This window comes from Callorhinus ursinus, unplaced genomic scaffold, assembly GCF_003265705.2.
Source record: "Callorhinus ursinus isolate GAN/ISIS: 27379988/994484 unplaced genomic scaffold, GSC_fseal_2.0 scaffold2, whole genome shotgun sequence".
Classification (NCBI taxonomy): Eukaryota; Metazoa; Chordata; class Mammalia; order Carnivora; family Otariidae; genus Callorhinus; species Callorhinus ursinus.
Genome location: NW_027397064.1, coordinates 22,742,438 through 22,769,986, shown reverse-complemented (window position 1 = coordinate 22,769,986; position 27,549 = coordinate 22,742,438). Strand labels below are relative to the sequence as shown.

The 27,549-nt window shown below is 37.4% G+C and overlaps 1 protein-coding gene across 7 annotated transcripts in view; it reads right to left on the bottom strand.

Moving 5' to 3' along the window:
- ERBB4 (erb-b2 receptor tyrosine kinase 4) overlaps positions 1 to 27,256 on the bottom strand; it is a 1,101,497-nt gene extending 1,074,241 nt beyond the window's left edge. For all 7 annotated transcript variants that reach the window (XM_073879088.1, XM_073879094.1, XM_073879096.1 and 4 more), the window contains exon 1: positions 26,361 to 27,256. In XM_073879088.1, coding sequence (XP_073735189.1) covers positions 26,361 to 26,442 — 82 coding nt within the window. In that variant the 5' untranslated portion in view covers positions 26,443 to 27,256. The remainder of the gene's footprint in view (positions 1 to 26,360) is intronic.
- Positions 27,257 to 27,549: the final 293 nt, after the last annotated feature.

Below are 27,549 nucleotides of genomic sequence, written 5' to 3'. Positions count from 1 at the left end.
ACCAGGAGTATCGAATGACTTTATTATTTTGAAGACTATTTGATTTATAGCCAATGAAATCATAACAAAATACTAAGAAGAAAACATTGAATGTAATGCAATGACTATGTATCAATGATTAGTCCAGTTTCTTGTTTATGGCAGGGCTCAACAGATACTTTTAAAGGCGAAGAAAACAGTTCATCTTCCTCCAAATTAAGTATTTCTACCTGCAAATATATTTAAAAAGTTTCACTTAATATAGATGTATAGAACCAAAGATGCCACTTTAGTGTTAACTTTTTTTTTATTTTATGTATCTTCTCAAACAATTTTAGACCTTCTGCAAACAGTGTACCTTTTCTCTGAAAGCTGGTAAACATTTTATACTGGGCTTCTAAAGGCAACACTTTGTGGGAGGTAAAATACTTTCTACCCTAAACACAAAAGGTTCATGAGAATCAAATAACCTTATCTAAAGTTTAAGTATAGTGTTTAGGGAATAATGGATACTTAAGGATACCCAAAGAAGGAGTTTTAAAACATAATGAAATTTTGCAATTATCTATGCAACAAAGATCTGGAATTTATAACTGTGTTCCTAACAACTCTGAGCAACCCTCCTTTTCATTGTCAGTCACCATTCTCACATCTCTTTCAGACCTGGATTCTATAACACTAGTAGACACCTGCTTGTTTAAAAAAAAAAAAAATAGATTCCATGCCCAGTGTGGAGCCCAGTGTGGGGCTTGAACTCACAACCCTGAGATCAAGACCTGAGCTGAGATTGAGAGTTGGACATTTAACCAACTGAGCCACCCAGGCGCCCCTAAGTAGACACCTAATTTTTCCTTCAAACTTACCTATTTCTTCCTAATGCCTACAAGGGATGGTCAAAGTGAAGAAGACGACCTGCGGATGAGTCTGCTACTTACATAATGGAACAAATAAGTCAGGGTATTGTATTTGAAGATTTAGGGTTTGTATCAATTAAAATAGTTTGGCTATAAATATGGCTTAAAAAATAAGGGATTTATTACATATAGAAGGTCCAGAGATAGAGATAATTCAGGGTTGGTTCAGGGGCTCAACAAGGTCATGGAGAATCCAAGTGTTTGTCTTTCCACTCTTTCTTGGGCTGTTACTGATGTCTACACCTGGGACCAGAGGATGGACTGCCACAATTCCAGATGACACACGGTGACATGATGATGTCTAGCCAAAATGATGAATGCTTCGCCTGTGTATCCCTTTTCATTAGTAAGGAAACCTTTTTCTTGAAGCCCACCACACTTCCCCTTTCACTGACCAGTATGCTATCCCATTTTCATAACTGAATCAAGCACTAGGATGGGAAATGAAATTGGTTTAAAGTAATTATGATTCTCCCCTCAGGAATGGGGGACAACTCAACTAAAAGTGGGGCACCCAGGTGCCCCACTTTTTGACTTTATACAATTATTTCACCTTTTTGAGAAATATAGGTATAGAACTATAAGAGATACAGATATAGGCGCCTGGATGGCTCAGTCAGTTAAGCGTCTGCCTTCAGCTCAGGCTGTGATCCCAGCTCCTGGGATGGAGCCCCATGTCCAGCTCCCTGCTCAGTGGGGAGCCTGCTTCTCCCTCTCCCTATGCCCATCCCCCCTGCCCCTCCCCCTGCTTGTGCTCTCTCACGCTCTCTCTCAAACAAAATCTTTTTAAAAAATAGATACAGATGTAAATACAGATATAATATAGATAATTTTAACTTTTTAAAAATTTTTTGTTGTTAATCACCATACATTACATCATTAGTTTTGGATGTAGTGGTCCATGATTCACTGCTTGTGCACAACACCCAGTGCTCCATGCAGAACGTGCCCTCCTTAATACCCATCACCAGGCTAACCCATCCTCCCAGCCCCCTCCCCTCTAGAACCCTGTTTGTTTTTCAGAGTCCATCGTCTCTCATGGTTCGTCTCCCCCTCCACTTTACCCCCCTTCATTCTTCCCCTCCTATCTTTTTTTTTTTAACATATATTGCATTATTTGTTTCAGAGGTACAGATCTGTGATATTTTAAACAGGTCTGTATTGTCAGAACTATAGAGATAATTTATGTGAAAGTACCTAGCACAGAGTCTGATATATGGTGTAGGCCAATAAATATTATTTTAATGTTTCCTTTCATCTTAATGCCCTCCCGATTTCCTTCCTTTCTATAAACAAAGCCCAGTAGCTTTCCAAGATACATGACCTAAATTTGATTCTGTCTCTAAAATTTTCAAGTCCAAAGGTCTTTTACTTGGTATTTACTTTAATATTTCATTCTATGTATACTATTATATTTAAAAATCAGGGTTGCCAAATACTAGCTTGTTTGAGCAGTGGGTCATGTACCCTGATTCATACACGTATACATACATGCACACACACTTATTAGATAATAAATTCTGTAAATTAAACCAGCACATAAACCTCATCAATTACTTTAAGAAAGAACAAACAAGCAAGCAATCTCCTAGTTAGAGATAAAAGGTTCCTTGTGACCTCTCTCTACATTTTCAGTCTCATCCTTTGCCCATCCCTGACATTTATTTTTTAATCACACTGGATTAACTGTCCACTGTACTTTCCATTATAATTTCCAGCTCCTTTAAGTCTGTCGTAGACTCCTCTCTCTGGAATACTCTCCTCACCATTCTTCATTTGAGTAATTCTTGTTCATCTTCATGACTCATTTCAGAAAACATCTCCCCCCAAAAATCTTTCCAACCTCGAAGTTGGGCTAAATGTTCCTTTTTTTTTTTTTTTTTTGGTTCATTCCAGAGCACCTTCTGCATACCATTTATCATAAAATACTGAAAGTAGCTATTTTTACATCTGCCTTCTTCACTAGATTCTTTGACATGTTCCTGATTCAACTCCTGGTACAGAAGTAGCGACTCAATAAATGTGTATTAAATGAAATAAATTTTGTTTTGTATATTCAGATTCTGAGATGGAATACCAAAGACAAAGTACCTTACATAAATTAATGTAATAGTTTTAAAAAATAATTATCTAAAGCATTAAATATAGCATGAAAAATAACTACCTAAAAAAGATCTTGATATAAAAATACAGTAATATTTCTTGAGTACTTACTATAAGCCAAATATCATGCTAAGTGCTTTATACACATTTTCCTATATAATCATCCAAACAACCTCAGGAAGTAGGGGTGTATTTTCTTTCATTTTAAAGATGAAGATACTAAGGCACAGAGAAGTTAAGTTTTCCAAGATCACACAGCTAGCAACTCCCAAACCTAGACCCTAAAGTTCATATTTTAGTTATTATATCCTAGAACAGACCATTCTCCATATGTTACCTGATTTGTTATCCATTCTTTTTTTTAAGATTTTATTTATTTATTTGACAGAGAGAGACACAACGAAAGAGTGAGCACAAGCAGGGGGAGCGGGAGAGGGAGAAGCAGGCTTCCTGTGGAGCAGGGAGCCCGATGCGGGGCTCGATCCCAGGACCCCGGGATGACCTGAGCCAAAGGCAGACGCTTAATGACTGAGCCATCCAGGTGCCCCTGTTATCCATTCTTAATTGGAAATGAGACAACTAAACTTTATAGGAATTTAAAAAAATCATTTCTATAGACATGAAAAGACAATAGTATTTTATTCCAACTTTTTTCTCCCTTTATTGAAATCTATGTTTGTTCACCATCAATAGCACCTGTGTTGATCTTCTGCATTGAAATTGTGGAAATACAGCTGACTCTTGAACAGTGTGGGGGTTAGGGGACTGACCCCCTACTGCAGTCAAAAATCTGCTTATAACTTTTGACTCCTGGCAAATTTAACCTGTAATAACCTCCTGTTGACCAGAAGCCTTACTGGTCTCTTCCACTTGTTGGATGCTTATTCTTAGGGAAATAATTTCTCTGAGTCTTAAATTTATTTTCGGTAAAGTAACTGGAAAGAATGATCATTTTGAAAACTCTTTTGCAAACAATTCCAAGTCTCATATATATTAGAAACAGCGCAAACATTAAAATGTATTTAATATTACAATAACCAAAATAATCTGCAATGTCACTGGAATGTGCTGAATTTATATGCTTATTAATAAAAATTACCCAGAGGTTCTGAGTACATCAAGTATTGTAGTGACTGATGTTCTTTCCTGGATGGCAAATATATTAAAATCCTTTAATCCTGACTTTTTATATAGATTGAAATAGTCTAATTGTGGATCCAGAGCCAAATATTTTTCTTAGTCTTGATCTTTAAATCAGGCTGTTTGATCCCACTGCTGGGCAATGCCTGTTAGGTGTTGGACAAATGAATGGCAGAATGTATAAATAATTACAATGGACTGAATCTCACTGAACTATGTTTGCATGATTTCCATAAATTTTAATGTGAGGCGTTTGAGCAAAGGCTTTAATTTTAGGCCCTAAATCACTGCATATTTTTATATTGTCCATTTAATATCAATTAAAAATCTAAGAATAACTAAATGTGAATCACAATTTAAAATTGAAAATTACCAAATCTCCCAAAGTTTCATTAAGAAAAAATGTAAAGGTGTCTTAGTTTTAGTTTGTTCTATAGCATAGAGCTTATTTTCCCTTATTATATTAAACATTTTAAAATGCTATTAATGGCACTTTTTAGGGAGGCTTGAGGACAATGTGAAGGAAATGAAATTGTCATGTCTTGAATTAGAAAAGCTTAAACATACATTGTCACCTTTGCTCAAAAACTATTTGTAGTCACCACATCACTATGTTCAATCAATAAAATTTTTTCAGATCAATATTTTGCCAATTGATGAAAAGTTAACAGAAAAATATATCGAATTCAGGGAAATAGACTGTTTACTATATATCCACCACATCATTATTATCAATAACTTTCCAAATGCTTAGTATCCAGGGATTATTTCCTGTGTGTTGAGTGGTAAATTCAATCTAGTAAAAATAGTCTGTGTAAACTTTTCCTTGTTAGCATGAGAGAAACTACAGTCCAAGGTCGGTTCTTTTCCTTCATTCTCTTCTTTCTTCTTCTCTCTCCAGCCATGGAAATAGAGCTCAGTTATTTCTGCATGGATGCAAGGTGAAAGAGGCTGTTGCTTCTCCTTGCAGCGCTATTCATTACAGGTCACTGACAGAATACAGCTATTTTTTAAATGAAAAAAAAAGTTATATAGCAATATCTCACTTAGGTATTTGAAAGAAATGTGCAAGGTGTTATTTATTTATACAGAAATCTGCTAACCAGGAGGCATCATCTTGCTTTGAAGGGCCTCCTGCTGGCAAAGGGAACAACACTGTTATTATAAGAATTAAAACACTGCACACTGTATCAAAAAAAAAAAATAACACAATCCTACAAGGCGGAGCTGTTTCAATTTTTGACCTGTAAAAATACATTAATACATTACTCCAACAAGGAAAAATGTAGGAAAGAAAACTTAAAATGGTATCACTAATTGGGAATATCTATGCACTTTCCATTGTTCTCAGCTACGATATATATTATATATAATATATATAAATCATACATATATATCATACACACAATTTGTTTAATGAATAGTGTTTGGTGACAATATCACTGGCCAATTTTGACCATAAATCAGTCTAACGTAATAATAAATTAATTGATAAGCAATGGATTTTCCATATAAGCACATCTCAGTTTACAATTTTCAAGGAACAAAGAGAGTCCATGTCTAGAAAAATAATCTGAGAAAACATAATTCTCATCATTGCCTCTGATCTCAACCATAGATAGGGCATCAATTAGTTCTTCCTCCGTAATTCCCTCACTGCAAATTCTCTTCAAGAATGAATGTTATTTCTCAATTACAAATTATATAATTTCATCTCAGAATTTCCCAAGACCCACCTAAAAATCTCAGGAAATAACTGGACATTTAAGAGTGTGAGGGCTATTAAATATACTTCAACATTTGCATACTTGTAAAACCCAAAGAGCATAACAATGCTCTAAGAGAATTGCAGTGATGGATGAAACCACCACGAATCAAAATATTTGTATAAAAATAAACCATTTCTGGCACTATAAGCCCTTGCTAGGTACAATTTTAATCCTTGTTATGAAGGAAAACTTTGGCAATCCACTTAGACTTAATTTCTATATAGGTTAGTAGCTCGAACTGTGAACTTTTTCATAGTTGAAATAGAGGAATAGGAGGGAGAATTGGTAAAAAGGAATGATGATTGTTCTGAGGTAATAAGATCTGCTAGTCCAGCCTCTAACTCCACATCAAACTCCTGCTGGAGAAACAGTGATTGGGGGGGAGTAGATGAGGGATCAATGTGAGGTCTTAGGACATGAATAGTTGCATGTCAGGCAATAATCCTAGAGAAGATATCTTTCACAAGTTCTGGGACTATTCCAAATGGGGATCACAGTCAAAGGGACAGCTGCTTATAACCACTTCTGAAAATAGTTATTTGGGACCTACCACTGCTGCCATTCTTGTGTGTTCCCAGAATCATATGCACTGGTGTTCCTAATCAAGACTTCTAATGGAAAAGAATGAAAAACCGACAAAACCTCCTTTTCTAAACTTTATTTCTCAAAGTGCTTGCTATTTTTCTTCTTAGCAATATAATGTATGATAGCTCATTGATCCCTAATTTTTAAAAAAAGGACAATGAATTCTACTTAATTGGGATAATTTAAAATATTATTAGAAATGTGAGAAATAGGATTTAATCTATGAATTACAAGGAGTTTGATGTAACGTAAATATACCAAAATTTAAATGCATAATACATACAACTTCCCAACTCTCCTTTTGGAAAAAATTACAAATCATCATGTTCTTTTTTTAGGAACATATTGATGGTGATAATGTGCTTGATGATATTAAAGCTACTGCCTGAAATGATAAAGGGTAAATACAATGGCTATTTGAAATTGTCTTCACTAAAATCTGAGGGAAATAATTCATTTTAAAAATCAATAATTTCCTGCTTATATTCATTTCAGGCAGATATTTCCATAGACAACCCACTTTAGTATATTTGTGAAAACTAAATAAGGGTACAAAATGATTTGAAATAAAATAAAACAACATCAAAGCTAAAAATCCAAAGTGCTACACACAGATTAAGACCATATATCAAGGGGCGTCTGGGTGGCTCCGTCAGTTAAGCGGCTGCCTTAGGCTCAGGTCATGATCCCAGAGTTCTGGGATCTAGCCCCATGTCGGGCTCCCTGCTCAGTGGAAAGCCTGCTTCTCTCTCTCCCTCTGCCTGCCTCTCTGCCTACTTGTGCTCTCTCTCTCTGTCAAATAAATAAATAAAATCTTTTAAAAAAAAGTTTCTTAAAAAAAAAGACCATATATCAAAGCACTACTGACAGAAATAAGTGACATCATTAGCACCTTTGTAAATTCCTCTAAATGTACAAGTCAGTAAGAGGAATATTTGATATTTGGTGGTAGGGGCTGGGGCAGGGTGTTAACTCATAAACACAGGGAACCCTAACAAATTCAATGGTATTTTTGAATTTATATGATGAGTGTTAAATAAGAAAATCAAAATTAATAACAAAACTAAAAACTCTTTCTAATAGAAAAGGCACTCTCTAGACTGGTTCTTTAGTAGGATATTGACTGACAGTGAAAGATTAAGACTGCTTTGTAAGAACAGAATGAGTTGGTTCCTGATTCATGGATGCAATTAGAACCACTCAGGGGTGGCGGACAATAGGATCTAAAAGGAAAGCCAGCATGGAGTGAGATAAAGGAAGGAGACTGGCTGAATGTTATGTGGTGGTCATTTCATTTCTAGCAGTCTAATTTACCCTGTTCAATATCCCTGCTTCTCTCATAAACTCAGCACATCGTCTTTTTTAAAAACTCAGGCCTTGAATATTAATTACACTCGTTTCTATTACCTTGTGACCCTGTTGGTAGACTAGGACTAATCTAAGTTACACCACCAAATACCTGGTTAAGGGTTACCATAGTAACTACTATTGTCATTTATGAAACACATTCATCTGCTCATAATATCTTTGTTTAAAATATATCAGGACATCTTCATTTGATAAATATCTTTTTAAATTATTTGTATTCAAATATGTAGATAACACATCTATCCTCTAAATTTGTGATCAACCATAGGTTAAAGAAAATGTCATATTAATGATAGATAATAACAAAATCAATGGAGGAAAATCAGTGATATTGGCCTGGGTTATGGTTTAATATTCCGGTTTACTGGTTTGCATTTAAGTAAAAAGTATAGATGTTGCTATAGGGGATCTCGGTTATAGCAAAAGTCAACACCTGTACCTAATAAACAACTGCTATGTTAAAAGGTCTTTATTTCAAGGGTATAACTCATAGTTGGTTTGTCCCAGAAACTCTGATAGAAAACTAAGCATACATCCCTACTACCCATATTATTCTGAAGCGCTACCTGTCAGCTGAATAAGATAACACGTAATGGAGCTTGTAAGCTAAATTTCTACCTAATCCTCACTCCAAATAATAGCCTAAATAAAAATAAAAATAACTCTCTCTTTACTTTTACTTTTTGTCAAAATGGACAATTTACAATATTCTTGAAAATTTCCAAATGGGTAAATAGGAGAGAGAACTATTTTCCTGACTGAACTCACTGGCTATGGGAAGTTTGCGGTTATTGCAAGAAAGCAATCACAAACTTGTACCTCTGAAACAAATAATACATCATGTGTTAAAAAAAAAAAAAAAGAAGATAGCAGGAGGAGAAGAATGAAGGGGGGGAATCGGAGGGGGGAGACGAACATGAGAGACTATGGAATCTGAAAAACAAACAAGGTTCTAGAGGGGAGGGGGGGAGGGGTTAGCCTGGTGATGGGTATTAAAGAGGGCACGTTCTGCATGGAGCACTGGGTGTTATATGCAAACAATGAATCATGGAACACTGCATCAAAAACTAATGATGTAATGTATGGTGATTAACATAACATAATAAAAAAATAAATAAATGAAAAATTAAATTAAGCAAAAGATACAAAAAAAAAAAAGAAAGCAGTCAACTTTAGAAGAGCAAAAACTGACCCTCCCATTAGTAGTAGTTTTTCTCAACACACACGGTTTTGAGGTGTTCCAGGGTTAATCACTGAGTGAGCGTTATTAGTATAGCCCTGTGAATTAAACACCTTATTATGACATGCATAGCCCTTACCTGATTCCTTAATTATCTAAATAAATGTGTCCAAACTATGATAGAGGGAAAACATTTAATAATCACAACTTACAGACTTTCTTCTATGTGGCAAAATCTGTTCGGTATTTGTATGTAGATCTTGAAGATTTTGCTCTTGCCTGCAGAATTTTTTTTCCAAAAAATACATTCTGTCATACATTATATTAGTTGTGCCCTATCGTGAAAAGTTTAAATGCCTATAAAATGTAACATAAAAAGTTATCTCATGAATTTGATTAAAAACCATTTTCTCTTGAAAGCGCTTTAAAAAACAATAAGGATGAAAGGACAGAGGATTTGAGTTTTCCAGGTAAACATAAATCTTTGAAACAAAACTGTCTTTGTAAGTTTCTTTTAATACCAAAACTATAAAAACAGAATATGAAGGAAAAATGATTTGAGAAAACTGCCCCTAAGAGAGAGCCAAATTCTTTCCCATATAGCCTATTTATAGTACTCTTGCCTGTCCATATATACAATGCTTCTGCAAACCAATATTGCATACCTGTTTATAAACATGGGGAACAGAACTTGAATTATGAGAAAGTCTAAAAAGTCCATGGTTTTCCCAAATTTAACATTTTGTAACTTCAAATTTATGATGATGTTTTTTTTTTTTTTTTTTTGCTTTTAACTGCCTTAGGTATCATTCTACTCTTAATACCAGGATAGTATACCTGCTATATAGTTACCATTTATTGAGCATTTACTGCATGGTTGATACTGTTTTAAATGTACTGTCTCATTTAATCCTCACAACTATGAGGTTGATACTAGTATTAGAATTTCAGATGAGGAAACTGAAGCTTAGAAAGTTCAAGTAACTAACCCATCTTTACATGGTTAGGATTCAAACCTGGGCTATTTAATTCTTAAGTTCTTCTATTGAATCTCTGCAGTATTTTACCTAATATTATCATTTTGAAAAGTGGACTAAACTTATCATTCTACTTGAAATATTATAAGTGTATTTATATAATTAGGTGACAATATTAGAAATGTGTATTATAATTAGAAATTATAATACAATAGAAAAGTAGCATATATTATTAATATATTTGATCTTGTTTCTAAGTCTGACATATTCACAAATACACCTGGTTATTAAATAACATTATAGACATCAAATAAGATAATTGTAAATGTCATAAAATAGTTAAACTAATCCATATTGTCAAGACCCTTCTTATAGGTTTTATTTTCATATATAAAATATTGATATTTGGATCATGTGAAAATAATAGGAGCTTAGGCATCACAGATCCATCACGTGCACAGGTATGTGCCATTTGGTAAACTACTTAATTTCTTTAATCTTTTGTTTCCTTGCCTGTGAAATGAGAACAGTAATGTCCATGTTGCAAAGATTAGGTGAGATATTGTATGAGAAAGGCTTAGCATAACTTCCTGACATACAGGCCTTTAATAAAGGTTAGATATTAGGATTCCTTGGCTTTTTTTTTATTATGTTATGTTAATCACTATACATTACATTAGTTTTTGATGTAGTGTTCCATGATTCATTGTTGCATATAACACCGTGCTCCATGCAGTATGTGCCCTCTTTAATACCCCTCACCAGGCTAACCCATCCCCCCACCCCCATCCCCTCTAGAGCCCTCAGTTTCTTAGAGTCCATAGTCTCTCATGGTTCGTCTCCCCCTCTAACTCCCTCCCCCTTCATTTTTCCCTGGCTTTTTACCAATGAAGAGTTGTGCTTTTTAAAAAATTTATAACAATTAAGAAAAGCATACTAAACTGTGAAATGAAAAAAGTAAAATGTTGGACATCTTGAATTGGAGACACTATGGTATATCCAAGTGAGGATACTCAGCAGGAAGTAACAACAGGAGGGCCTGGAACTGCTGGAAAAACATAAGAGCTCAGTGTAATCTACACAGTGGTAAGACAGAGGAAGTGACCAAGAAACTAAGACAAAAGGGAGGACCACTGCTAGATAGAAGCTTAAGAAAAACTTATTTTTCTTGCATATGTTGTCTTCACTCATTGTCCCTTTAAAGATAGGTAACCAAAATCTAAGTCTAAAGGGTTCTCCATAATATTCAAGGGTATTATTAGAATATTGCCTCTGCTGAGAAGTGGGTTTGTGATTTTAGCCAATTATGTAATGAGCCTCAGTTTCCTCATCTACAAAATGGAGTTCATACCACCTACCAAGCAAGTTTTAGGGAACACTGAAGTCAATGCATTGAAAGTACCAGCAGTCACAGTGCTCATGCAGAGGAGGCATTATAATTGATACAGACTGCCAACAGTAAAGAGAGGTGGTAAATCAGAACAATGTAAGGTGAAGGTAGTATATTACAGGAATGCAGTTTTCCTATCAGAAAAGCATAAAAGTATGTTAAAAGAATGGCACAAAAGAAAAAAGTGAAAATTGTATTTAGTGTGTTTCTTACAGTGCAGATCCAAAAGAAGTAGTAACAGAGATTGAAATGTCAAAGGCCTTGAAGTAAAATATTTCCCAAGCTAATAAAGATCTACTTTATTTGTAACTAAGTGAAGCATGCACACATAACTTCGTCTTTTTACCACCTTTTGATTTTCAGTCCTTTTAGGAAAGTGCTTATCTTTTGCTGCTATTTTTTAACACTGCATCCTCCACTCACAACTGGAAGTGCAGATTTCTAACTCCCTACTCCGCCTATGCCCCCACCTGCTTATGCATTTTTCCCTCTGGTCTAGTTAGACACAGTCTTATAAATACATGCTGGCATAAAACCAGGAGCACAATATGTTTGTATACTTTTATTCCACATTGTGCAATTTTTAAAAGTGAGAATTATTTGTGATAGTACACTGGTTAGAGGTATGAATGTCTAATACAGAGACTGTTGAGAAAAAACAAAAGCAAAATATCTTATATATAAGAAAATCAATCTTTAAAAGATTCTTCACAAATCCACCCAACTATGAAGGGTAGTCAGGATGGTAAAAAAGTATTTCAGTGGGACTCCTAGCCAGAGACATGAAGTTTGGGTTTCATTGGTTCTATTTTTCGGAGACCTGGAAAGGATACCCGGGCACAGTGTACTTGTAATAGACCCCACCCTATGGGTAGAAAGGACCCTCAGAAGTCACTGAACCCAAACCCCACCCTTCAACATCATGACCAGTTGTTCCTCAGCTGCCTCATTCATTCCTTATCACAGAAGGTTAAATCAGAGCTCACCACCCCTCACATGAAGACACTCACTACATCCCAGGACAGACCATTCCAACACTGGGAAGCTCTAACTGTGAGAAACTCCTTGATGGTGTTCAATCGAAATCTGATGCCTTACAATTTCAAACAGCTGTTAATGTTTCTGTTCTCCAAGGCTACACAGAACAGTGCTAACCCCTGTTCTATGTAACAACCCTCTAACTTTTGAAGATGGTTATCATGCCCCCTTCCCAAGCCTCCTCTTTTCCATACTTGGCATCTCCTTCTTTCTTTAATCATTCTTCAAGGGAAATGGTACTCCATTATTCTGTTAAAATATAGTTTTCTTTGTAAAAAGTAAAGAAATAAATCACATGTCCAAATCTGTTACCAAGAGTATAATTAAGTTGATATTCACAATTTCTTTCATGATATTACATTTTAATTGTGTAAATGTAAAATTTTAAATTGGATGTGTTCTTCTCCTTTTCCACCAGAAATGAAGAGAGTATGTGTTGTGCCACCAAGGAACAGTCCCATGTCTTAACTGACTTAATACACACATGGGACAAATGACACCTTGCCAGATAACTATTCATTCTGATTAATAATGTAAGCATGTAATATGGTTATCATTGCATAAATTATGGCAATCAGAAATTCAAATTGCTGTGATTCTTCAGCAGCCCAATTCATCCACATCCATTCTCAGGAAAATTCATAGTACCCATTTATTTGAGTCCTTTGGCCTGCCTCCCTCATGTGATTTTCTCCTAGGTGAATTCAATATGTAGACAAATGACATCCTATCTATCATTTTTAAGCCCTTTCTTTTTAAACTTCAAGTCAAATAAGAAAGTACCTTTGCTATTATACACTTCAGTTGGAAACATGCCTTCTTCAAACTGGCTAATACTTAATTGTGGCAAAGTTACTATCATATTATTCATATACTATTATTTTAAAAACTTATGGCAAAACTTTTATAATATGTAAGGGTAACATTGAAACTGTTTAGTGACTATAATGGCAAAAAGGGACATCAGAATGGATCACAGCATATGCCAGAACAGAAATATGCAGGTCCATGATTTTGCCAGGTATTAATTCTTTAGTTGATCTGGAAAGTCTAAGAAAGGGGTGCTGGAAGGGGTGAGGGGGCAGATCTGGGAAAGCCAATCAAGTAAGAATGTATTTCAATATTTTAACAATCAGTAAAGTTGTAAGGAACATAGCACTTGAATAATAGTCCTAGTAATGATAAATACTTTTCTTCTCATACTCTTAAAGGACACAAGGATTTACAGGATTTTGAAAATGCCAAACAAAAGTCTTCACGTTCTTAGTTGAAATTAAGAATAAACATTAAAGTTACTTTTCATATATGTGAACAGGAAGCATTGAAAAGCATTTGATCTTGACTTGGTATGAAATCAAAGATGTCTTTAGTTTAAAACCTTCATGTGCTATATCAGCACATATACAATTACTACAGACTTTAATCAAGAGAGAAGCTGTCTGAAAAAAATTAACCTTGAAATAACCACAGGAAATATGATGAGATGAACAATTCATGAATATGAGAATTATTCTCTATAGTGAGCTTGATTATGGAGAATGTAGTCTTAAACCATGACAAAGCTCTAGCAGATATATAAATAACATTATAACCTTCAGGTATCTTTTAATTTGCTGTGCTAGAAAAGACTTTTAGAAATGTTTAAGGCAGTCCCAAATTATGGATATTATTGTACAAACCCCTGGCTTTTCCCTGAATCATGTTTCTATCAAGTGTAACACATTTTGTGACATTTTTCATACAAATTAGCCTCATTCAGAAATTTCACTAAAATTTATTTTCTTTTGCATGATGGTACTTTTTTACAAAGACCAAAGTTTGAGTTTCTTGCTTGTTTTGTTTTATAACCACTTCCTGATAATTACAGTGGATACTATCCTGTTGGCTTATATAGCAGATGAATGACTAGTTCCAGAATATGAGTCTCACCACATGCCAGATTCAAATCACAAAATTACCATAAAATAATGGGACTTCTGATTCACTCACATGTAGTCAAAATCCTTGAATACCCAAAACTGACTATATATGCCCTTGAAACAAAGATATTTTGGATGTCTTGACATATTTTATTCTTTGCAGACCTGGAACAATTGAAATGTTTTTGTTTTTTCCTTTTTTTTTTCATTTATAAATCTAACTTCACAGTGCTCCTTCTGCCAGTGAGAAATATGGTACTTACAGAAATTTATTTTTATAGAGCCTATAAATATTGAGTGAAAGCTGTTAAAACTGTGGGAGACAAACTTCATCTGCACCTTTCAAAGAGTGACTGAATCAGTTTGTAGGAGTGAAATAGCATGTATCAGATCTAAATTTGCTAAACAAAATTAGCTGCGTGCCATTGTTTGTCTTATCTCTTTCTCTGGCTCATGGTGTGCTAATTCTGGCCACAAGCAATACAGTAAGCACAGAAATAACTAATGCCCCTTTCACCAACAGTTGCATAAAATGTTTTGTCTAGTTCAATTTATCTTAGAGCTTTTTATACTTTCAAATTTCATCCTGTACTTAAAAAAAAAAGAAATAAAAAAGGCCACTAAAGAATGATACTGGAATACCAATCACTTCAATTTCCGTTAATTCTAAGTACACTTTTAGAGGTTTCGATGTATCACCAGGGATAATGGGCTGCTAAATTTGAAGTTTAAACAACTGGGAAATATTGTTAACTGTTCAACTGATATTTTTACGTAGTAAAAGTATAACTTGAAATACCAATCCTGTTATTGTTACTTAAATGTGTTAATATATTAGTTAAAAATTACCATATATCTGAACTAAATACTGATTTTAATTTAGATGCACTGTTTCATTCACAGCTAGTAATAATGTCTACTGTAGTTAAAATGTTCACATTTAACTCAGCCAGAGGGTAAAAGTCAAAGACAGATTGTTATCCATGCTAAATAATAAATGATTAAAAATTCAATGAGCTATATATTTCAAGGGGTAGGGCCTTAGTAATATAGTTTTTACATACCAAAACTGCAAGATTCCTTTAAATTACACATTATAAACTATAGACTGTCTAAGGGACAGTATTACATGACCCATACTTAAAAATATGATATCAAGAAAATAGATATATACCTGGATTTGGCATGGTCATATTTAGAGAAATATATTCTGATAATGATCTCTATGTAGCCCATATTTTCATCAGAAGACATTACTGACATGCTTTACAGCATGATTTTAGTCCACAGGATTTTTTTTTCTTGAAGCCATGTGTTCTTCTTCATTAATAGTGGGATACCAACTACATGAAGTAGAAAAATAAATTAAAATTACACTCAAAGTTCTTAGTAAAAGAAGAATGATGTTATTTCTTAAAATATATATATATATTTTTTTAACATAGGGAGAGTTACCATAAAGTTTTTTGTTTGTTTTTTTTTTAAGGCTTCAGCTTCAGAGCCCTTCTCTTGCACTGGTGCATTCCAAGGCTTTGTTCTTAATTTGTATTTCTATTTCTGAATTGTTTTAAAAGAAGTTCCCAAAATTGTATAGTGCAGGACCCAAAACCTTGACTATACCTCTGCTTTGAAGTTTTTTTCAAGAAGACAAAGCTTACATGATTGTGTCCTTTAATATACAAAACACAAACAAAGAACTATGGAGAATCCAATGAAGGAGAAATAGAATATAACCTAAAGGATTTATTGGACAAGTTTCTTCACATGACTTCAGGAAAAACAAAAAGAGCTGTTGACCTGAAGGCAGAAGGATCTGGTGTGCTAAGTGCCCCTTTCCCACACAGTGGGGTAAGTACAGTGGAGGAGCCATGCCTTTGAGAGACATCCCTAAGGTCTGTCACTTACACAGAAGGCAGAACCAGCTGGTTCTCAGGACAGGGCAGACATGTAACTGTACCAGACGAACGCTCCAGTCAGGCTTCACCCTTACATAGTACTCCTTTATAGCTCTATTTCCTCATCTACAAAGTAGGAACAATAATCCCTGACTCAAACTCTCTCATGAATTCTTAGAGGAAAAACAATCAAGAAAGTTATAGAAGAATTCAGACAGAAGTGCTAATGTCTCCGTGCCCAACTCTCTCATTAATAGACTACTCTGCAGACTGTTAGATAATTTTGAAAGTTACATTAAGTCTTTCAAGCCATTATAAACTAAGGCACAATGAGGGTGCTGCAGTGACCTAGAAAGGCTGACTTTCTTACAGCCTGGTAATTGAAGAAGAAATGTCTGAAAGAGCATCTTTCATTCACAGAATCTGACTATAAATACTATAATCATTTCACCAATTTTCAGAACGCAGAGTGGATCATCTAAAAGAGCAGCTGAGAGAATCCCAGTCACCTCTCTGTTTAGTTATGCTAATGTGCTTTCTTCATAGGACGCTTTTTTAAATGGTAGGCATATGTCTATTTGTCTATTTTAAGATACTAAGAAATCTCAGTTATAACAAAGTTGTATTATCACATATATCTAGGAATAGAAAATATCACATTTGGTCTGGAACCCCTTTTTCATGAAATACTTATTAGCATCTCTCTGAAGGCAAATGTGTCTCCCAAAGGTTTGGAAAACCACTTTAACATGTTTTTTATATTGTGTTTTATTGGCCTCATCTATCCTTCCTTAAAAGGAGAAAGCTGGCACCTTGAGCTTCTTAGAGGTCCTCCTGTTCCTAACATGTCCTGAAATACATTGATGAATCAGTACATGCTTACTGCTTAAAAACTTATTAAAATTTTTAAATAGGAAATAAGAAATAGCAAAGTAATGACACATAAAAATAGTGGGCCACTAAAACAGTTACATTTAAGAATGGTATTCACATATATTTAACTCACCAAAAATAAAACCAACAGAAATACTTTGTACCATATTATGAACAGACTCTAAAAATGGGAATGGGGACAAGTGATATATTCTTGGAAACAATCCATTGAAAGAAATATCCTAGGGAGCTCCAGAAAGCAACTAAAGAAATTCCCAGGGTAAACATGCCTAATATCTATTATTAAGATTTCTATAATTATGTTTTGAGAACCGCTTACTTTGTGCACTGTATGGTTTAATTACAAATAATAGCCATCCATGAATGAGCTTAAAATTGTTTCAGCAAATGTATGTTATTTTTTTCACTTAAAAATATTTTTAAAAAGCTTACTATATATGTGGCACTGCATTAGTCTCGGCAGGGGATAAAAACTCCTGCTCTTAAAAAGTTAAAACTACACTATCGTTTAAGATTAAAGACCAGATAAGTGACAGAGATAAGGATTATAGGCTAATCAGTGAAAAAAAAATGTAATGAAGAGGTACGATTTAATGTAGAATTGAAAAGATTCAAAGGTTTAAACAGGCAGAGGCAACAAGTGAGCCATGAATTCCAGGGAAGGGGGTAAGCAGACGCAGAGACAAGCAAGGGATAGTAATGGAATACTGACTAGGTCAGCGTGGTTCTTAGAATACATCTTAAGAAAACTCTTAAGAATGGATTTTTAAAAATCTGAACACTATTTTAGTAGGCTTTGAACTTTATAATGGAAATCCATTGAAGGCTTCCAAATAGAAACTAGGATAATAAAAGTATTATATTAGAAATGAGCATCTGGCAATGATAAGACGGAAGTCTTGGAAGAGGACATCAACAAGGGGACCAGTACAGAGGATCTTGCAATAGCTCTGCTCTGAGGTTTTTAAACACTAGATGAGGTTAATAAAAATCTTAGGGAGTAAACTTTGATAAGCTATGTAATCGAATTCCCTTTTAAAAACACAAAACATGTTTAACTGCTTTAGTTCTAGACAAAATGATAGGACAAAAGGAACTCCTGAAAATAAAAAGTGTTTGACTAAAAGAAATACTGTTCTGTTTTATTTTTATTTGGTTTTCATAGGTCCCTATAGAAAGAAACTCATATTCTCATATTCTCTAAGCCTATAGGAAGAATAGAAAATAATGACAAAGACAGATTTTAGTAAAAGGAGAGTTCGCCTAAAGCAAAATAATCACTAACATCCATGACCTCAATTAGGCATTCCCCTGCTAGTGAAGGCAACCCATCCTGAAACAGAGAATTGTACTACTTATTACTCAAGCTATAACCACACTAGATATAGTCACGGAAACTGGAGAATCTATTGCTACTTCTTTCAGTCCTTACCAGCTTAGCCACGAGATATCCTTAGCAGACCATAGATGACCAGCAGATGCATCTATTTAAAACAACTTACAATCCCCACTTGTATCCTTAAGGCTTAAAACCTGAATGTCCACGTATACCGGATGTATATGGGACAAGACATTAGTAAAGGTCAGAAGAGTAGTAAAAATGTAGATGAAACTGATTATTTACAAGTCTGATCATTCTGGGAAATAAACAAGTGTTTATTTCACCATTCATTGTGTTTTCTTTAAATAGCTTTAGCTACCGGTCACAATAAAATACATATAAACATTCATAGGGCCTTGATACCTGTTACTCTAACTTCCTAGATTCAGAAACTAAGTCTTGCATATTCTTTCTGGTATTTAGTATGCTTCACTAACCCCTACAATATTGGAAATAACATGATTAACAGTAATAACCCTGAGCTATTTCTCATGGGAGAGGTTTAATGATGTTGCACAGGAAGTTTCATGGTGTGTCTATGTTAATATTTTACAGGGGGTCCATTTTCATCTCAAATTCCTAACAGGAAGTGACTCGGCCTGCCAAAACAAGTTTCTAATCTCCCTTCTGTCACTATGGCCCATGAGTATGCTGATCAAATCCCAGAAAGCTCTGGTGCCTAGTGGAAGACAAGAGACAATCAGAAAGAGTTAAGGTGAAATTAAGAACACTGCAAAGTAAGAAGACCCACAGGCAGCATCTCACAGAAGGCAACCAGAAGGAAGCAAATGTGCCACAGAAATACCTTTATAAAGTCTTAGTACTTAAAAGTTTAGCTCATATACTTATTCAAAGAATATACCTGTGATCTTAGTAGAGATCTGAAGAAAGAAGAAGGCCCAACAAAGAGTGGAAAAGATAAAGAACCTTGGGTCCAAGGAGGGGCCTGGAAGAATCTGAATTCCCATGTATTTGCTGGTTAAGGGTCCCTACCAACTCATTGGTGATGAAGAACCCATTGTCTATTCCTTATAAGCCATTTTATTTAAGCTTGTATATTACTTAATACAGAATAGAGATATAACCATTCTCTACTTATTGGTCATCTTCATAAAGTTCCAGGTAAAATAAAACCTTGAAGGTGCTATTGTATACAGATAGTAGTGCAGATGCTCTTATCTGACTTTCAGGGTCAACACTCTCCCTATTTTTCTTTTTAATCTTAATGTGTGGCAAGCTATAAATGCAATCAATGATTACTTCCTAAATATAAATTAAGGATGATGATGATCCCACGGTCTTCCCCTTGAAAAGAACTTCACAGTTTGATAGTTAGGCCTATAGTTCTAATCCATTTGTTTTCATTTCAACTTTGCAATTCTCTTTTAAAGCAACACAACCTTGTATTTGTTTATTCTTTTTTTTTTTCAAGTGTCCACAACTTGAATTTTCAAGTACTTCTGTGTGTTTTAAGGAAAATGATATTGGTGTCAGAAGCTGCCAGGTAACTTATATCATCTCACTTCTGCAGGCTTCCAGTTTCCTCACTTAAAAAATGATTGGACTGAACTAGATAGTTTCTAACTAGTGCTAGATTTCTGTGAAGCAAGCACAGGAGAGTAGAGGCAAGAGTGAAGGAGAGTGGGGAAGTGACAATGTCAGGGAGCACAAAGCTGTTGTCTAGCCTGAGCTTTAATAGAAGCAGCTCTCCTTTTCCCCTTTTGCCTGTTTTAGAGACCGGGGTTACATACATGAATTAATTTGAAAAGAGATCCACACTAACAAAATTAATTAAAAACCAAAGGATTTCTCTTTCTAAATGCTCTAAACATTGTTTTTTCTGTCCAACTGAATCATTTAAAAATTCAAGATGCTAATCATTTAGGGATCACCTTAGCCACCCTAAGAGAGACTCAGAAAACCGAGACACAGAGCAAGAAGTCTAACCCATGATCACAGAGAAAATGACTGTATGACCAGAATCCAATTCTAACTTTTATTCTGGGGCTTTATTCTGTAGCATCACACAACAGCAGGGCTGCTGACCCGCAACCCACAGTGCAGGTGTGCAACCGTTCCCATTAAATTCTATGTGGCTGCTGTCCTCTGGATTTGTACAAAGCAACGGGCCTGCAGAGTAACACGTAAAATGAAAACCACTGTAAAACAATTACTATATGTTCAAAAAAACAAACAAACAAAAAAACACTTTACAATTTGGCCCCATATATTTCACCTCTGTGTCACAGAAGTGAGACCATTCTCTTCCCTCTTAAAAAATTAATACAAGTAGAAACCACTCATTTAAGTGTCAAATATGAAAACAAGAAAGTGACTTTAAAGCTTTGATTAAAGATTTGGAAAATAGGTCAATTTACGTAATAAATATGTCAGATTATCAACACCTCAGAAAGAGAGAAAAAGCCATACACAGTGAAATCTAAAAAGACCATAGAGCAATTCTGAAAAGTAATATTTTGGGGGAAATGGCCTTCAAGTACAGATACTTTGGTTTAATAACCAAAAGGTGTTCTTTCGACAAAGACAGTCTGCTGAAAGTTTACACTGTTACATTGTGTTTATTTATGTATGTATGGGTATACATTTTAAAATATATCACTTAACTTGTTACTGGACTGTACCTCAATATTAAGGAAGAACTTTAAAGCCATTTTTCAGAAAACTGCTATACAATGGACAGAGTATATTACATGCATTTTCCCCTCAGGCACAGAAGCCAAGTCACAAAGACATGGAATGAGTTGCTCAAGGTATTAACAAGAAACTGGAGGAATCTGTCCCTACAACGTAAACATCCTGATTTAAAACACTTAGCTATGTCCTATGTCAAACTTAACAACAAAACAGGCAGTTAATGTCTCCTTCAAAGTAGGTAGCACAGCTACAGGCTCAGGAAACATTGATGTAGAACCTTTTCATTAAAAAATGATAGTAAAGAAAATTAAGGAATTGTCAGTATAAATGTAAACTTCAGTCAACAACTATGTTAGGAAGCATGAAAAGTATGGTTTTACTCCAACTGCCCAATATTTAAAATAATCCAGAAAATGAGTATTAGATATAAGGTTCAATTTTGTTCCATATGGTCAAATGTAACATAGAAGAACATTCCTAAAATGATATAGCCTGAAGAAAAGTTTATAATATAATTAGATTCTGCCCTGAACACATAGTCAGATCATTGTAAAAGATAACAGTGGAATATGCTTGACAATCAATTTTTGTAGAACAGCTGTAGGCTTGAACATGTATAAGGTAATTTTAATGTAAACATTAACATCTTTATAAAGCAGTATCTCTCAAAAGGGTGAAATCAAACTGCAAGTGCTAATAAGGTTGCAGGTAACAACATCTTTTTTGATCATTGCTTCATTTATGTTTTAGGCACTTACAAATTACACATAGATATCCAACAGCAGCAGAACACTGTAAAATAAAGCATAAATGTCGCTATTTTTAATATGTTAAATTTTCTTAATAACTGGCTTGAAATAATATAAACATGACACCACTTTAAAGCATTGTAATGTTTAAGGCACTCTAATTCAATTTATTGTTTAAAATGTGCACCTGGCATAGTCATTAATCTAAGGTAGCTCTAATCCAAAGGCTTCAGAGAATATTTAGAGCATAATTCCTTGCATCCCTAGTATTTTTTAAATGGGGGTAGTCTACCTTCCATCCTCGGTCAAGAGGGGAAAAGAGAGAAAGAGATATGGGAAAAGGGACTTCTCTGTAGAAAGATCTGGCCTTGGAGTCAGGGTTTCTGAGATGTGCTAGTGATCTTGGATCGATGCCTTTTTATTTTCTTTCAGGAATAAATCTGCGCAATGGAATGGCTTGCAATTGTCCGGCCAACCAGCCATATCAGATTTATCAGAAAGAAAGAATGAAAACTGGCTCAGAGGACTCCTGCAGTGGCTGAGTGGCAGGTTGCTGGGAAAGGCACACACAAAAAAGAACACACTTAGTGGTGGAGGGAAAAATATATATATTCACATGCGTAAACTCAATAAATGATATGTAAAGAAAGAATCTATAGTAATGGAAAGGGTGAAAGCATAAGACAGATGATAAATAGAACTTCTATTTAAGAACTAAAGGCATGAAAGCTCATGAATTCTAAATATTTGAATCCACTTTAAGAAGGAAATATGATTTTTCCCTCAAATGAATGCAAACTCTAAAAATCAGCCAATGCAAACTTACTGTGTTCAGGTTAGTGTAAAAAATACATAAATCTTCCATGAAGTGCATGCCCTGGTAAATATTCTAATGTAATTTCTTAATTAAGACACATTTCCAGTGACTAAATGAAAAAATATTTAAAGCTGTATTTTCAAAAAAAATTGACTTTATATGCATGAATGATTAAAATAAAAGCAGTTTAGTTTAAAAGGAAAAAATTGGAAGATGAGGAATCATGACACAACCAGTCAATTTTATCATAACAGTCCATATCATAGTATTTTCAAGTTATTTGCAGTTATGATAGGTATAAATTTGTTTAGAAGCATTCTGAAGAAAAAAATACCTTCTTCTAAAAAGATCCTTTTTACATATATAAAATTTCAAAATTAAAAGAAAAAAAACACTATCCTGTGGGTGTGCTTACAGGAAACACATGTAGGAAAGATTTTTTAAATGTATTTAACATCTTTTTCATCATTTATCTAAGTTTTATTAACTTTTTTCTTCTCAAATGTAGAAAAAAAAGCCAAACCTTAAGTTTGAAGATATATCTTACATATGTAGGGGGGGAAAATGTGTTATTTTATAGTATGAAAAGCAGAACTAAGTTACTTGCAAATAAGAAATGGAAATTGAACTTGTTCATTCCATATCTACTGAGGTATGTAAGAGCATTGTTTCAATATTATATATTGTATTTCAATACAAAGGTGGTATTATTTTTCAATCATGCCAGGAAAAGAAAAATTTTGTAATTATCCCTTTTGGTAGTAAAGGCTTCATAATAGTGATATAAAGGGCCTTTGGCTATATATACTATTTCTAGATAAAATGAATTACTGGAAATGAGACAAAGTCCTCAAGATTTATTTAAAAATTATCTTCTCTAAAGCTGATATTTTCCCCAAGCAAAAGAAGAAAAAAAATAAACAGATCCTTTTCCATTACAATTATTTTAATAAATATCTTAGATCTGTACAACAGAATCTCCACCCCCACCCATATCTTTATTCTGTGCACATAGAGCAGTAAATAAGGTGCATTCCTTCCGCTTAAGAAATTAGCATTTCAAAAATATGCCACTTTCCCCTGAACTCCAAGCGTGTCTAATAATGCGAGAAGCAGATTGTCTTCCCTCGTTTCCTTAATTTGTTTCATCTAAAAGCAATTCACTCAACATCTTGTCGCCCTCTGGCAGCTTAGTTTACTTATCCGCACTTAATTTCTCATTTGGACCAAAACAAACTCCTCCAAACTGCTACTGACTGCTAACCGCGAGAGGGGAAACACGCAATATGTATTTACTTGGGAACATACAACCCCACATACACAGCCACAAACACACAGAGCCTCACTCATACTCCAGACAGTAACTAGGTTTTATAAAAGCACTATATTAAAACCAGCTGAACTTTCCTTGCCAGGTGCGGCAGGGTGGGGGTGGGAGAGGGTGGAAAAAAAAAAAGTCCCTAGGGGCATTTACAGTTTTCAGTGGATCACCTTAGCATGCGTGTTGCAATTATACCAGGGATGCACCCGAGAGCTTTTCTTTGTGCGGCCCTTTCATCTAGATCACTTTGTGTTTTGAACAAGCGAGGCTCGCCTTTGTGCCCCTAGAATTTCAAGTACAGAGTCACACACGGAACAACAATGGCACGCTAATCCTCGCGCTCTAAATGGGCTCACTTGTGGGTCTGACAATTCGCGGGGGGAAGCGAGAAGAGACCAGCGAGGGCGCGAGGCGGTGTCGCCTGAGACGAGGAAGAAGACAGCTGCAGAACTAATTTGGATTACATTCTTTGCAGAAATTCTGAAAAGGGCTTTTCGGCATAGCTCAACCCTGAGCCACACAGTTAATACCAAATTGCTGCGGACTCGGAGCCGGGTCCCCCAGCGGCTGAGGCTGAACCAGACAGCCCCCAGTAGGTTGCCTCGTAGAAATTCCTCTCGGCGAAGTCTGCATGTCGGTCGCAAATGCTTTTGAATGGGTCAATGTGCATAATCAACCCATTGAGGGAAAATATGAAGGGTCTTGGAGTGGGGAGGAAGATAAAAAGGGATGTAGCTAAGAGGCCGCTTGGAATCTCAAGTCGTGTTGGTGTAATTCCGGAGGTGGCTGGAGCGCGCGGGACCTGGTATGCATGAAGAATTTCGGAGTATTTGGGAGGGTGCAAACGGCTAGTACAAACGGCGCACACTGGTGGCATTCGAAGGTCATTTTGAAAGGCTCGATGATTGTAACTTGTTATTTACTAGGCTAGGAGGGGTAGGCGGCAGCGGCGGGGGCGGAGCGGGAAAACTACAGCGCGCTGTTTTCTTGGTGAGGTCAGAAGGACACCCTCCGAGGGCCTGAAGCTCTCCTATCGCCACTCCCGGGGGCTTTATCTCCACTAGCTGCCTCCCACGCTCCCGCGACCAGCCCCGGATGGTTCCGGAAATCGCCCCCGCCCTCCAAAAGGCCCCCTTTGGCTGCATAAGTCACCGGTCCTCCGTCCTTTCCTGTCCCACTTTCATCCCCAGGAAACTCGAGTGTCAGAAACTTTGAGCAACCTCGCACCGCAGGTGCTGTCATTAGCCCTGCCCGCCGCGGTGCGCCAGCCCCACCCGGCTGCCTCTCGGGGGTCTATTAGCCTTCTGCCTGTCCAGGTACCTCGGGCTCAAGCTTTCCTGCAAACTGGCAGCGCAGTCGCGCCCGCCTCTCGGGTTAAATCAATTCGCGAAACGGGTCGGCTCGGCAGCCGCGCCGGGCAGTAAACAGAGAAGTTAGAGGGACTCCGGCCAATAGCAAGTTGAACTACAGGAAGAACTCTTCCTGAAGCCAAACAGCAACCGACGGGAAGGCCGGGCTCCCGGCTCAAGTATGTCAACCCCCCCCTTTTTTTTTTTTTTTAAAGAGAGCACGCAGGCAAGCAAGCTCTCTCGTCAGTGGGGCGAAGGCTCCCGAACGCCGGCGTAGGAGGCCCAGAGTTCTGTGCCCCGGGGCCGAAGCGCGCCCTCCTGCCGCGCTCCAGCTGCCCAGGCTGGGCTCAAGTCGAGTCTGACCCCTCAAGCTCCAGCGACAGGGGAAGCAGCGGCCTCCGGCAGCACACACAGGTGCAAAGCCCCGCTCTCAGAGCTCCACTCCCTACAGCCGTCCCGCTCTCAAGAGGCCCAGCTGACACCGCCCAGGACTCCAGCCCTCCCGAAGCCCCGGCGGTGCGCGCTTCTTGGAAGCTTTTACTCGGGGGGGGGCCCGGATGGCCAGAGAACCGTCTCCTCTAACTTGGGAATTGTGTCTCCCATGTCCCGCACAACAGGCGGGACCACAAGGGATCCCGCTTAGGATCACAGAAAACGTGCAAGAAAAAAGGGGGTCGAGGAGAGAGAGAGAAAAGGGACAGGGTCGCAAAGTGATATTTCACAATAAATAAAACACAGGTACACAAAAAGGTTAAGTTTGGGGATAGAAAGAGGGACGAACGGAAGCCCAAGGCAGAGGCCCCGGTGGAGTGGTCCCTCCACGCCTGGGAGCCAGAGGGTCTCTGGGCGAAGGGGGCGAGGGAGCCACCCGACGCAGCCAAGCCAGCGGCAGCAGGTTCAACCACTGGAGCGCTAGAAGGAACCGCGCGCGACCCACCTGACTGAGAAGCGTTGGGCTGGACGGTCCCCGCTGCCAGGAGAAGGCTCACCCAGACCCACAGTCCTGTCGCCAGCTTCATTTTTTGGAAGTCTCAGATCCCGTGCTGACAATTACATGTCCAAATGGCATATCCCCTTTCGGGCACGCGGAGGAGATTCCTCAGCCAGGCGCGCTTGGGGGCGCGAGGGGAACTGGCGCGCGACGTGCGCGGTGCACCGGCTCCAAGCACGGGCGACCGAGTCAGCGCCCCCGGTCCAGGGCCGGGGACCGGAGGAGGGGGTGAGTGTGCGCGCTTGTGTGCGCGTGTGGGAGTGTGCTCGAGTGTGTGCGCCTGGTTCTCCGGGCCGGACTGTGCAGCTATTTCCCTGTGTGAGCCCTTGCTTTCTCGCTCCCTCCTCACTTTCTCTCACTGGTTGGTCAACAATAAAAAGGAAGGGAGAAAAAGGTTTCCAAAAAAAGTTGATTGCAAAGAGGCGGTAGGTTTCCGGCCTCTCCCCCCAGCCGGGCTATGTTCGGCTCCCTTTTCAGTTTCCTTGCACCTCCAGTCCAAATTGGGAGGGAATGGGAGGGCGGGGGGAGTGGGGTTGGAAGCTTCTCGCTTCTCCCCCGATCCTCTCCTTCTTTTTCCTGTCAGCTTTCCTCACACTTGTCCGGCGGCTGCGGTAATTAAAGCTCCGAGCGTCATTTCCAACGCTCCGCGGTCTCCAGCTGCAGCCCCACAGAGAAATTAATAAGACTCCGGGAGGGGAAAAAAAAAAAAAAAGGTGGAGGGGGGCGGATAAAACAACCCTCCACGCCACCAGGCTGGCTCTGCTCAGCCGCGAAAACCCCGCCCCCGCTCTGACCCAACTAGCCACGCCTTTTCCCCGCCCCCACCCCAAAGGGAAATCTTATTGGCTCAGACACTCCCCAAAATCCTCAGTCTCAGGAGTTGGGAAAACACCTGTCTGGGAGCGGGCGCGTGCCGGTGGGGGCGGGGCGAAGCTGGATTTAAAGGGCTCACCGGAGCCCACAGACTGAAATAGAGGAGACAGCTGGCCTACGGAGTGCGGAGACCACAGGAGGGTGGCTTACGGATTTTTTTTTTTTTTTAACAAGAAAGTCACCATTTGCTCTATTGCCCCACCGTGTTCATCCACAGACTGGACCTAGAAAGAAAAGAAAAGAAAACGTTGCTTCGGGCATA